The 12,013-nt window shown below is 41.1% G+C and overlaps 1 protein-coding gene across 1 annotated transcript in view; it reads right to left on the bottom strand.

The window, feature by feature from the left end:
* Nucleotides 1–7,424, bottom strand: part of GPR39 (G protein-coupled receptor 39) — an 81,895-nt gene extending 74,471 nt beyond the window's left edge. The window contains exon 1 of the mRNA XM_054381413.1: nucleotides 6,557–7,424. Coding sequence (XP_054237388.1) covers nucleotides 6,557–7,424 — 868 coding nt within the window. The remainder of the gene's footprint in view (nucleotides 1–6,556) is intronic.
* Nucleotides 7,425–12,013: the final 4,589 nt, after the last annotated feature.

Raw genomic sequence — 12,013 nt, 5'->3', positions numbered from 1 at the left:
TTACACTACTGCTGAATTTGGTTCTCTGACTACAGTACTTGATGGGTTGGGTTATTTTTTTTTAAAGCTGCAGACTTTTCTCATTGAAGCAATTTTTAAGTACTCTAATGAAAAGTATAATCACACATTGATTTTTCCATTAAAACTACAAAAGTCTTAAATACCCCAGGGATGCTGGTCTCAATTAATCCCTATTTTTCCATTCCTTTTCTCTATATACCATTTTGCCATCCCTTGGCATAGTGGGAAAGGAAGACTCTCTGCTTAAACCAAAAGCACAGACTTCTATTACATGAGTTCAGTCAAAAGTAGGGCCAGATAAATTGCTTTCTCTACAACAGACAGGAAAACTATGCTGGTTTCTGCTTATACTAATTTTTTAATTACGGTACAGGAAAACTGAACACAGAGATATCTGGATTTTGGAAGTTTGCCTTGAGTCTATTTTACTATGGCCACGTATTTTTTTTAAACCCAACATTAAGTCCCACAGCTCTTCAGGGGAGGCTATTTGTACACAATAACCCTGAGAAGCCATGATCCCTGAATGCAGCCTTTCTATTGTCATCTCTTGAATAGCTGAGCTTCAGTTTTGTGCTACCAGCATTCAGCAGCATTGATCAGTTTTGCCTTTGACACCAGGTTAATACTTTTGCAGAGAAGAGGAAAGCAAATTTTACTGAACACCAGGCAGTAAATTCTTTGCTTTTATCTCTTTTCCAGAAGGCATCACCTAAAAGAAAAATCTTACTAGTGGCAGAGGGTGGATGTCCTATTCAGTTGAATGGCCAGACCTCTGTCTGCTGTTCTAAGTGTTTCATGTTTCCTGCTGAGCCCTCCACTACTCATTTCAGTGCATTCAGTCTTCTATTTGTCTTCTGTAATTCAAAGTCCTGCTCAGGGAAATATATAGATGGAGACACCAGAGATGAAAATCACGTCCAGCGTACAACGTACTCATCTTTGGGCACCTCTCCAACAAAGTGTTTGAAGAAAGGCAGCTGAGTGGAACGATTAGAGAAATGAACCAAGAGGAGTCAATGAAGCTGAATTTAAAGAACATGGGCTGGAGTTGTGGTCTGGAATCTAATCAGTTAGGTTAGTCTTTCAATTTTTGTTCTATCACTAAGCTTTACCTTTTTCAGCAAGGAAAATCCCTAGCCAATTTCCAGCCTATGAAGAAGCACCTAATTTTCGTGTAACTGAAGTCCTACCACTGTCAGGTTATACTGTACCTGAGTCATCTCTAGATGACAACCATGTATTTTTCACAACTGCTTGAAGTAATCTACCTCTTGAAAACCCTTTTGCCAAGCATCTTACAAAACACATTTCTATAAGTGATCTTTGGAAAGGGTATTTCTACACACAATACTTTTATTCTGAGCAAAAAAAATTTATCTGCCAGCACTAGTTCTAAAGTTCTGAAAGGTCTTTTTAATTTCTCACTCAACATTTTATCTAGCTTTTATTTATCATAGAATCACAGAGAGGTAGAGGTTGGAAGGGACCTCTGGACATCATCAAGTCTAACCTCCCCTGCCAAAGCAGGATTACGTGGGGCAGGTCACACAGGAACCCATTTAGGTGTGTCTTGAAAGTCTCCAAAGGACAGCCTGTTTCAGTGCTCTGTCACCCTTACAGTAAAGAAGTTTTTCCTCAAGTTGTGGTAGTAATTCCTGTGTTCCAGTCTGTATCTGTTGCCCCGTGTCCTGTCACAGAACACCATTAAAAAGAGACTGGTTCCTTCCTTTTTACATGCACCCTTCAGATATTTGTAAACATTAATAAGATCTCCTCTCAGTCTTCTCTTTTCCAGACTAAACATCCCCAGGTCTCTCATTGGCATTGGCATTGTTATGCAATAGCCTGGCATTGTTGTAACCGTTGCCACCAAAAAGTGGCAGGAGAGAGGCCAGGCAGCCCAGTAGACAGGGCACTAGCACAAGGTTTATCAGATGCATTTATGACTCCCTAATTTGTGGCCTTGGCCAGGTCACTGACCTCTTTTTGTCTAGCTTTTCCAGCCATTCCTTTTTGCCCATTTTATTTGGATTTAGAGGTAAGGTTTCTCTTTGCTTCTACAGTACGTACTGGAGTCACAGTAAAGCCTCTAGCTACTACTGCTCTGTAAAAATCTGGAGCTACCTGTACCATACTACATCACATGAAACCATCACTGCTGCTGTCTTTCATTTGACATTCAGTGTACTTTACATACTTAAGTGTTAGACCAATGAAAAATATAAAACCCACTACCACACTGCCTTCCTCAGAGCACTGCAACAGATCATGATAAGTAATTCTTTCCCCTGCCTGTTAAAAGATGCTGTAGAATATTTGCTGTCCAGCCATGTAGGTAAAATTCATTTTGCATCAGGAGGTCCCAAAGCAGAAAAGCTGCAGCTTTGTAATGATGGGAAAGAGAGAGCAGAGAGAATTATCTGCCCTGCTTGACATGGGTCTGGTACCAGCAGGGCCTCCAGCTAGGTAAGTCCAGCTGCAGCTCTGGCTTTTGCGAGCTGCTGCAGCTACAGTAGTGCTTCGGTGCAGCCACTTTCATGTCAGCCAGATTACTCTGATACTTCTCTTTTCTGGGAGGAAGAGTTTGAGGTGGCTGATCATGAGACAGAAAAGTGCTGTCCAGATGCTGGTTGGCAAACAGCAGATCACCCACAGTGCCTGGCAGCCCCATGCAGTGGGACCCCTCTGCTGTGCAAACACAAGAGCATTGCTCCAAAGGAAAAACTGGAAGTGTATACAAGAAAAGCAGAGGACGTAGCTGCACTAAAGTACTTATTTTGTTTACATATATTTACTGTGGTAGGCTTGAGGCTGCTTCACACAAAATAATTAAGGCTTTTAACAGAAGCACAAAACTGAAGCTGCCAAGGGAAACATCACAGAAACTTTAGAAGCAATGCATTTTTCATCTGGGACAGTCAACAGCCACTGCATTGTAGAGTATAAGCTAGGCCCATCCCACCAGCAACATACATGGAGGCTTGTCCTATACTGCTCACATTTCCCAGTGGCCTTTCCAAATTAACATTCCCTAAAGATTTTTAACTTGCATAGTTTTTAACTTGCATAGTTTCAGCTATAAAGGTGCCTTCTGTTTGTAAAATTTATAATTATTGCACTAGCTGGATCTCTCATTTACAGGATTATCCCATTACATTCCCCTACTTTGCTTGCTGCAATCCAGTTATAGTATGTATAACAAAACATATAAGCCTCCATACTCATTCTTTCCTAAGAGCTCACTGCTACAGTGGCAGGGGCCTCAGCTCAGGTGTTGGAGCAGCAAGACATCCCCAGCAACACCATGTGACCATTTAGGTAGCCCTCTCATGATTGCCCAGCCCTTTACCACCACAGGAGGAAGACAAAACCACAGGAAAAAGACAAGATCAAGTAACCCCAAAGACTGAATCAATGCCTGTCAGGGTGGATAGAGCATTAGGAGGTTTTAAATACTGCTAAAAGTTTGTGTTTCATCAAAGTGCCATTAGCCAAGTCTTTTCATAAACACTACAGCTATACAGTTTCTGCTGCTGGCAGGGAAACTTTTATAAACAAATGCTGCTCTGAACCAGTCAAAAAATTAAGTTAATTCCCTGCTCCTCCTCACAGTCTATATATTTAAACAGACCTATGCAGAATTTCATTAGAACAAAGATTTGGTGTCCCAACATGAGCAAAGATGCTTAAGAAGTGCATAGTCTAATTCATAACAACAGAACCTATTTTCTCCAAAACATGAGGACAAATTTGCATTTCTCCACTGGGAGAAATCTACCAAAATTTGAGCCCCTGGAAGCACTCTCTCCCCAGCACCAGGCATAGAGTTGTTACAGCAGCCACTGGGCCAGTCCCCTCTCCACCATGAGCATAGCAAGGTAGCCAGAAACAGAAGAAACTGACATGTCTACATTAAGGACTTCAAATCTCCAATCTGATTGTCTTGGTTTGAAGCCAAAGGATTCAAACCTTGCTGCCAATTTCATTGGACAAAAGCTTTTCCCCACATGAAGCCAGCCTGCCCAGTACAGTGATACTGTCATTGCTTGGCCCCTTGTCGTCTTCCTCCTCCATCATGGCAGTGGTGGTGTCCCATCTGGAGCCCATCCTGAAAACATCATTATTACCTATGGCAAGCAGTCTTTCAACATTTACAATTAATTTTCATGAATTTTCTCAAATGTCACAGGATAATGTGACACCAAGAAAGCACCAGTTCTTTCTTGTATCTCCTTCTACTTAGCTTTTTCTCATCGTCAAAGGGATTTATTATGAGTGCAATTTCCATTTTATAGAACTTATCACTTTTAACAACCAGAAGAAGAAAATGCTAAATTGTGTTTATTGCTGTTAGATGTTCAAAGACATCATGCTATATACTGTCATTTACATTTCACATTAAAAGTGAAATATGTTGGGAATGCACAAGTATTTGTTTTAATTTGACCCATCTGTTAAATGAAAAACAAATCTAAATCACTATATTTAAATTTAGTGATTTGTAAACAATTTATATGTTCATTTCTTCTGGGTTAAATCTGCCCTGAAGCATCGCTCTTATGAAATCTCCAAATTAAATTGCGTTGTTCTCAGGGATGAAGGCCACTGTTTCTTCCTCTTCAGTTTATTTATTTTCCTACCCAAGTAAATTGGCAAGACTCGTGTTAGGAGTCTTGCCACTAAAGTCATCTTGAGAAATTCATAGATGTATCTACTGGCTCCTGAGAGCTGACAGCACAGAGGAAGTTTCAGATATGGGCAGCAAATTCCCTTAAGATAAATGACAAGCCAATCACTTTCATTTAGCTTTTAACACTTCTGAAAGCAGCAGTAGCCCTGCCCTGTTCCATGATAGAGCCTTATCAAGGAAGAACAATAATCAAGGAGGGGGAAAAAGGCCACAGTAATTTACCTCTCAACCTAGCTAGAATTTGCTACAGGATTCGGATCTTAGACTGGACTTTAATGTAGCTGTGGATGATAATTTAAGGGGAGAGAGATCTGCAGACATTTAAGGATCCCACAGTAGCATTTAAAGAACAGAGCCTTATCTCTTGGCTGCTTTGTTCAACATGCTGTATTTAGCATTAGCTGCTACACTTCTAGCCCGGGAATCACTATTTCAGTGGAGCACCAAGAGCCCTTTTAATCACCCAGATTAAAGCTCTCTGTGTAGCCTGGAGTGTCATAAGGAAGGGCTCCGTATAGCCTGGAGCGTTACATCTCCATCTGAAGCCCTTGTCACCCTCTCTGATGGTACAGTGTGCAGCTCCACCCTTTCTCCAAACTTTTAAGTCAAATGCCTTGTCTGTATGACAGGTCTGCAACATGTTCCCAACTCTAGCACTGGTGAAGCAGAGAAGGAGCTTGGTGCACCCTGGGCTCCTTACCTGCTGCTTCACATCCCAGCCGTAGACCATGGAAAAAGCAGGACTAGATGAAGAGGCAAAGAATGTTCAGGGAAAGAACTAAAAAAACCCCATATATATATATATGGATTTTTTTAATATATGTATGTTTTATGTATATATATGTATGCATATAAACTGTACTGAAAGCTGTAGAAGCAGAAAGAGCCACATTTCTATTTCCCCTCTGCAATATCAAGCACAGCACCAAAAATCAACACAGAAATACTATGTCTACATAGTGCATGAGTACTCTAGCTGGTTCATTTTTCCAGTATCATATTAAGTTACCCAACAAAACAAGAACTAGCAGTAATACAGCTATGGAATGATTAAGGGTGCCTCTAAGAACATCAACTAACATGGTGACGACATGGATCACAGCTCAGAATGATTCCAAGATGGTGAAATGACAGCTTGATTAGTTTTTGTTTGACAAATGTGGCAACAGATATCAGAACCAAACATAATTCCAAGGTTATAGGCCTCAAAATAAAACCAGGGGAAAAAATAATCAAAGAGGGCAACAGCAATTTGCAAGACCTCCAGTCCAACTTTTTTAAGGCTCAAATGCAACACAGCCACAACTATGGAGCCTAAATAAATATCCTCTAGGAAGCATCCTTAATTAACAGGAACATGCCTTTGGAGTGGGACAAGCATCAGATCTTGCAAGACAGTCCTCCCTCCCATCAAGAGCTTTACTAAATATGTATGTATGTATGTATGTATCTATATCTATATAATTTAATTGGAAAACATAGAAGCAGAGCTACTTTACATCCAGGCATCTGTAGCGTATTGCTACCCCAAAGGTCAAGCAGCGACACCCTGTTACCTATATTGCAGCACTTAGGCATGCAGTACAATGAAACAACATAAATATCATACATAAAATTAAATTTTCCTTCTTCTCTCCTCCCACCTGTTCTAATAATAAAAAGAGCAAGTCAAAAACATGCAGAGAAATCAGAATCTTAAAGCATACCATCACAACCAAAAGCATCCCTCTTCTTCCTTTTGCATCAGTTTCAAAATTAGTGAGATAAAATGGAAGCTTACGGGTTTCCTTCCCATGAGATAAAGGGGCAAGGAAGAGAAGGAAAAGTAGACAGGTGGCTTACCCAGGAATAAAGTGATCTGTCTCCTGGAGCTCTTGCCCTCTGAGCTCTCGCTTTTTCTTAGGTACTGCTCCTGGTGTCTTAGCCCACCTTTCACTGTCACAGTTCCTTCCTTATGGATTGTCAGGGTTTTCATCATGCTGCGACACATGAAAGTGACAGATGCCAGCACTATGATGTACACAACAAAGGCACTGAAGATGCTGGCCTGAAAGACAGACCACTTGGAGGAGAGGTTGGTACAGATGGTTGTGTTGTACTTCAGATCAGGGAGGTGGTGCCTGGGTGTAGGCTTGACACAGGCAGTTGTACCTTGGTAGCCCTCAATGGTTTCCAGGGGATATTCTGTTCCCATGGCAAAGAGCAGAGGCAGAGCCACTATGACAGATGTCGCCCAGACAAAGGCAATGAGCAGCTTCACTGTGCGGGGTCCAGAGAAAGACTTGAACTTGAAGGGGTGGCAGATAGCGACATACCTTTCAAAGCTGAGGGTGGCAACATGCAGTACAGTGGCATAACTGCAGGATTCAAAGAGAAAGTAATAGAGCTTGCAAGCCATGTTGCCACTGGGGGTGGAAAAGGGGCTCCAGATGGCACTGAAGAACTCCATGGGCATGCCCAGCAGGATGACCAGCAGGTCAGAGCAGGCCAGGCTCACCATGTGGTCTGTGACCTCCTTCTGCAGGTAGCCTTTCTTCTGCAGGATCCTGGTGGCCTTGATGGTAATACTGTTTCCCAAGATGCCCGCAATAAAGATGCAGATATACACTGAGGCCAAAGTGATCTTGATCCAAAGAGACACCTCAAATTCAGAGATGTGGCTGTGGTCAATGAGATGAGAACAGTCTGAAGGAGATGTCTGTCCTGCCATGAGCAGCCCCTGAGGGGAGGAGGAGGGTAGAAGAGCCTTCCTGCCCTCTCTGATCTTCAAATTCACAGTAAATAGATCCTTTCTCACTTTGCCCTCTCACCGAGACACACAGGTCAGACAATTCAGCTACAACGAATGTGTCTCAGTCAGCCACACCTGTGGGGATTTATTAGCAGCAGTGACTAAGTTAATAAGCTGAGGGAGAAACTGTTTCAGCTCTTACCTATCTTTATGCTCCTTTTGGGTTTTCCTCCTCCTTTCTCTACTGAGTGAAGCTGATGTTCTCCAGCCCTTTGCAGTGTGAACCACACTGCTTTCAATGCTTTCCTGTGCAAGCAAAGGCCGCTTTTAGTCTGTGCCCCAGAAGGCGGAAGTCAGAGTTTCTGTGTGGTTATAGCTACTGTTAACCATTAACCTTAATCTTGGCTATCCCTAGTCATTGGCAGTCAGACAGGTTTCAGGGAGGTGGGGGGAAGAGGAGGAAAAAAAAAAAACAAGCCACTCATGTCTTGACATTCACTTCCTGTAACAGGAGCTCCTTCTCAGGGGCAAAAAAAAAGTGTTTCTCCTAAAGTGGTTGGTAGGGTCAGGCTGAATGTGTGAACAGGCACTGAAGAGAAAGTATCTGCTCATGAGTTTAATGTTAACTGGGCTTCAGACTTCTATATATGTTAATGCCAACATGCTTTGCTGTTTTACATTTCCATTAACGAAAACCTCAGCATCTGCCGCAGCAGTTTCTTACACAGCTTCTGCAGCCACAAACTCATTTACATCAACACGAGGTTCTGTTTTTCAGTTGCTGCTTATGGAACTAGTAGCTTCTTAAAATAACTGTTTAAACTCTAAAGAGTCTAAACAGAGGTTATATAATAATAAGCTGAACTCTACATTTAGGATCATCAGTTTACTCCCTTTAAATTTCCATCGTCTCATGTTAGATAAGAAAAATAATGAATGGAGTAATCCCAATCATGCTCATGCTTTCAAATAATCCAAAGTAGCAGGGGATGAAAATGTACTTCCCCCTCCTGTGTCTCACCTCAGGGGGAATGAATTTAATGCACTCTTTAGTTTTAGTTTCAAACCATAGCACTGAAGGCTCCCAAGGTAACCCCTGGAAACATTTAATTAGAGGGTGTGTATATGGATTAGGAAACCTTTAAATTACAATGCAAAACGGCCCAACAGCTTTTGCAGCTATAATCAAGAGAGGCCCCAGTACAGTGATCTCCTCCAATACCAACTCTAAGAACACCGGGTTCACAAAGTGATTTTTATTAACTAGACAAGCTCATGTGACACTTTCAGCTCATGATAAAAGAGAAACATTAGAAAGCTGTTATTAAGCAGTCTCCTCACATTCAGTGGCTATCACTGTATCTCAGCAGCCCAAGTATATACTGAACAAAAGATGCCCAAAACAGGATAATCAGCACCTGTTTCTATGCATTATTTATGCATTCCTGCTTCAGAAAAATCACCTCAAACCTTGCACAACCTCAAGCCTGGTAGTCCCAGTCATCTTTCCTTACGTTTGATAATTCACATTTGTTCTGCTCAGACAAGCTTTCTATTATTACCCAATTTCTTTCACTTAATTTTACTTTATAAAAGTGTGAACAAAGATTACATATGCATGACTGAATTGTGGAAATGAAGCTAATTAAAATTTGCTGCTTACCATCAAAAGGGAAAAAGGGAGAGAGCAAAAGAGAGAGAAGACCCAATAGGATTAGATCTCCCCCTTTTTCCACACCAATTATAAAATGCAGAACAGAATTTTGCATTTTCAATATTATCTTCAGAACATACACAAAGTTTATTAACTTTCTAATAAAGAGCTGGTGCCACAAAGGAGATAGGAAGAAATAAGAAAAATCTGGATACTCATAGACTGAGACCATTAAAAAAATCGTACACAGGTTACTGGACTAGATAAAGCACTAGTGAGTATTCCAGAGATAGGTATAAAATACCTACCACAGATAATTATAAAAAAAAAAGATCTTCCTGGAGGGAGACATTTTCCCCAACTAAATGTGCTTAATGCCTCTCTGTGGCACGGAGGTTAAGAGCTCACAGTCTTTATCCTGGTGAATTTGATAGCAGTTTATAAACTTATGATTTGTGTAGTGGCCTAATTTAAGGGTATTTGTAAGTTTTCCTTGATACCATTGTAGCATTGAGTTAATTTTTGTGGTACTGTCTTTCCCTGAGCAGTTTGGAAAGTGGATGTGACCTGTGCAGTTGTACCTGGGAGAATGTTCCATGAAGTCCCTTCTGACCCAGTTTGCTGAAATTGCACATCATGGCTTCAGCCCCCAGCACCGAATAGAGTCAAGAGGTTTAGGGACTGACATCACTGTATTACTTTCTGAAGTCAGCCCACATGGATGCTGCACAGTGCAACCAATCATTTGTCAGTCCCTTGGTGAGAAAACAGCGTCCTGAAGTCACAGACTACTTGGGCACAGGGTGGGAGGTGTCTCTGCACGCCACTTGCTGAAGCCATAGTTATGCTTACCTGAACGCTTGCAGTGGTGCAGTTGTTGGTAACAGATGACAAGTGGTGAGAACCAGAAGAAGATTGAGATGGAGTATGCATTGTTGTCACAATAGTACAACAGGTGATTTTTCACTTTCAGAGGTAATTAAGCTGCTGTGATCATCTGCCCCAATTTGTTCTCCAACAGTCTACAAGGTTTCCTGAGGGGCTGCTTGCTTTCTTGCATGGTCCTTGGATAACACCCCCATGAAAGGTCTTTTGAGACAGAGGAAAGTGGAGCTTTATTATCTATCCTCTATGCTATTACACAAAACTCACCTTCTACACCTTGTGTAGTACGGCATCCAGCACATCATGCCTGTGGACTGCTGGCTGAACTGAAGAGTGGGACAGGCTGCAAGGCACTCAGTCCTTGGCCAGTTGCCATCTCATAAAAGCCAAGTTCCCCAAACTCCTGATGAGATTGGGCCCCAGGAAGTGGCATTTAGCACAAGTTGTAGCTGGAATGAGTCTTGGAATGACAAACCCATTTGACAGATGCTATAGAATTTTAGGTTAGCAGATTGTAGATGAACCTTTTCCAGTGTTTAGGGGTATCGTATTCCTACCACCTTGCAAATGGACTTTCTTCCCCAGCTGTGCAGTGCCAGCATGTGGATTGGCTTGGGGTGCCCAGTCTGCAGAATCATTCTGTGGTTATTTCTCAATTACCATATAGGACAGGAGCCAGGGTGCTGTGATTGGCAGAGAGGCATTACCAGACTTGCATTATCTCTGCAGAATTATTTCTCGATAGCTGTGTTGTGAATATGCAAATCCACCCTAATTGGCTACGCTAATCACACTGTTCTGACTGGTTTCTCTTCTCAAATTGTTCAAGCTACTTGACACGAACAAAGAAAATAACTTGGTTTCTTACTTCTTTTAGATGAAAAATTCTAAAACTTAAATAGAAAAAAAAGGAGAACTTCTCAAAAGCAAAGAAAATGAAGCTGTGAAAAGGATTTTTTTTTCAGATAAAAACACACTGACTTTTTCTTGCCAGTCTTTACTGTCCTCCATTTCAACAAACCTCTTGTCCCTAGAATAGCTGTGATACTTTGTCTTGCCAGTATTTGTTTAGAGAAAGTGGATCCTGGGCTTGTTCAATTCTCTTTGAAACACAAGGTAAACAAAATTGAGATTGCTGTTCTGCAGAAGGCAGCTACTCTGATCTGCACAGGCAGAGGAGAAAGTGCTGTGGGAATAAAAGGAAGAAACAACACAGGCAAAAGTGAAGCCTCCAAATGATTTAAAATGTTTTAAGAAATCAATCTATGTGAGACAGCTCCTGTTGTCTTTTAAAATTATTTTTCATTAAAAGTTTAAATAATTAAAGACTGCATTCAGGCAACTTAAGGTTTCTTTCTGTTTTCTGAACTCTAACAATCCTCTTCTTTACTGTTAAGGCTCCTTTGTATTCTTCTGGTGAGTCAGTCTTGAATTGTATTTTTCTTCTTTTGGAAGATTATGATGGTGGTTAACATTATAAATAAGTACAAGTAACTTGTGAAATTTGTTTCTTCTTGATTTTCCTATGAGTTTAGTTTTGGGCAATATAGTCTAACAATCACTGTTCTGTTAACTGTATGGCTTCTTTTTCTTCCAGCAACATGAGAGAATGGGTTATGCAATCTGGGCAATGGATGTGCCATGTAACCTACATATCCATAATGAATTCTAATTAGATTACCTCTAGAAAGGTGACATATGGAAAGCTGCCATTTTTTATTTAACAGTGTGCAGTGATCCCTGCTGTAATGCCATCCTTTTGAAATATCATATTGTGAGTGTTTTCTTATCTGGAGGACAGAAAGAGTGGTTTTAAATATGCTTCCAGGATACACAGTACTCCAAATCATTCTGTCTAAATAAAGAGATCAAAGCACTTCACTATTCCAGGGCATTTTACAAATTTGCAAGCAACTTGAAGAGAAACTGTGGACAGTGAGACTGAATGGTTATCTGAGACAGAGGAAATCTGTGCAACACCTGAGCCTTCTCACTGATACACTAGATTCCAGCTAACTTCCTCACATGA

Source organism: Indicator indicator, chromosome 5 (genome assembly GCF_027791375.1).
Source record: "Indicator indicator isolate 239-I01 chromosome 5, UM_Iind_1.1, whole genome shotgun sequence".
NCBI classification, from domain to species: domain Eukaryota; kingdom Metazoa; phylum Chordata; class Aves; order Piciformes; family Indicatoridae; genus Indicator; species Indicator indicator.
This window is presented reverse-complemented; position numbering and strand designations above follow the sequence as displayed.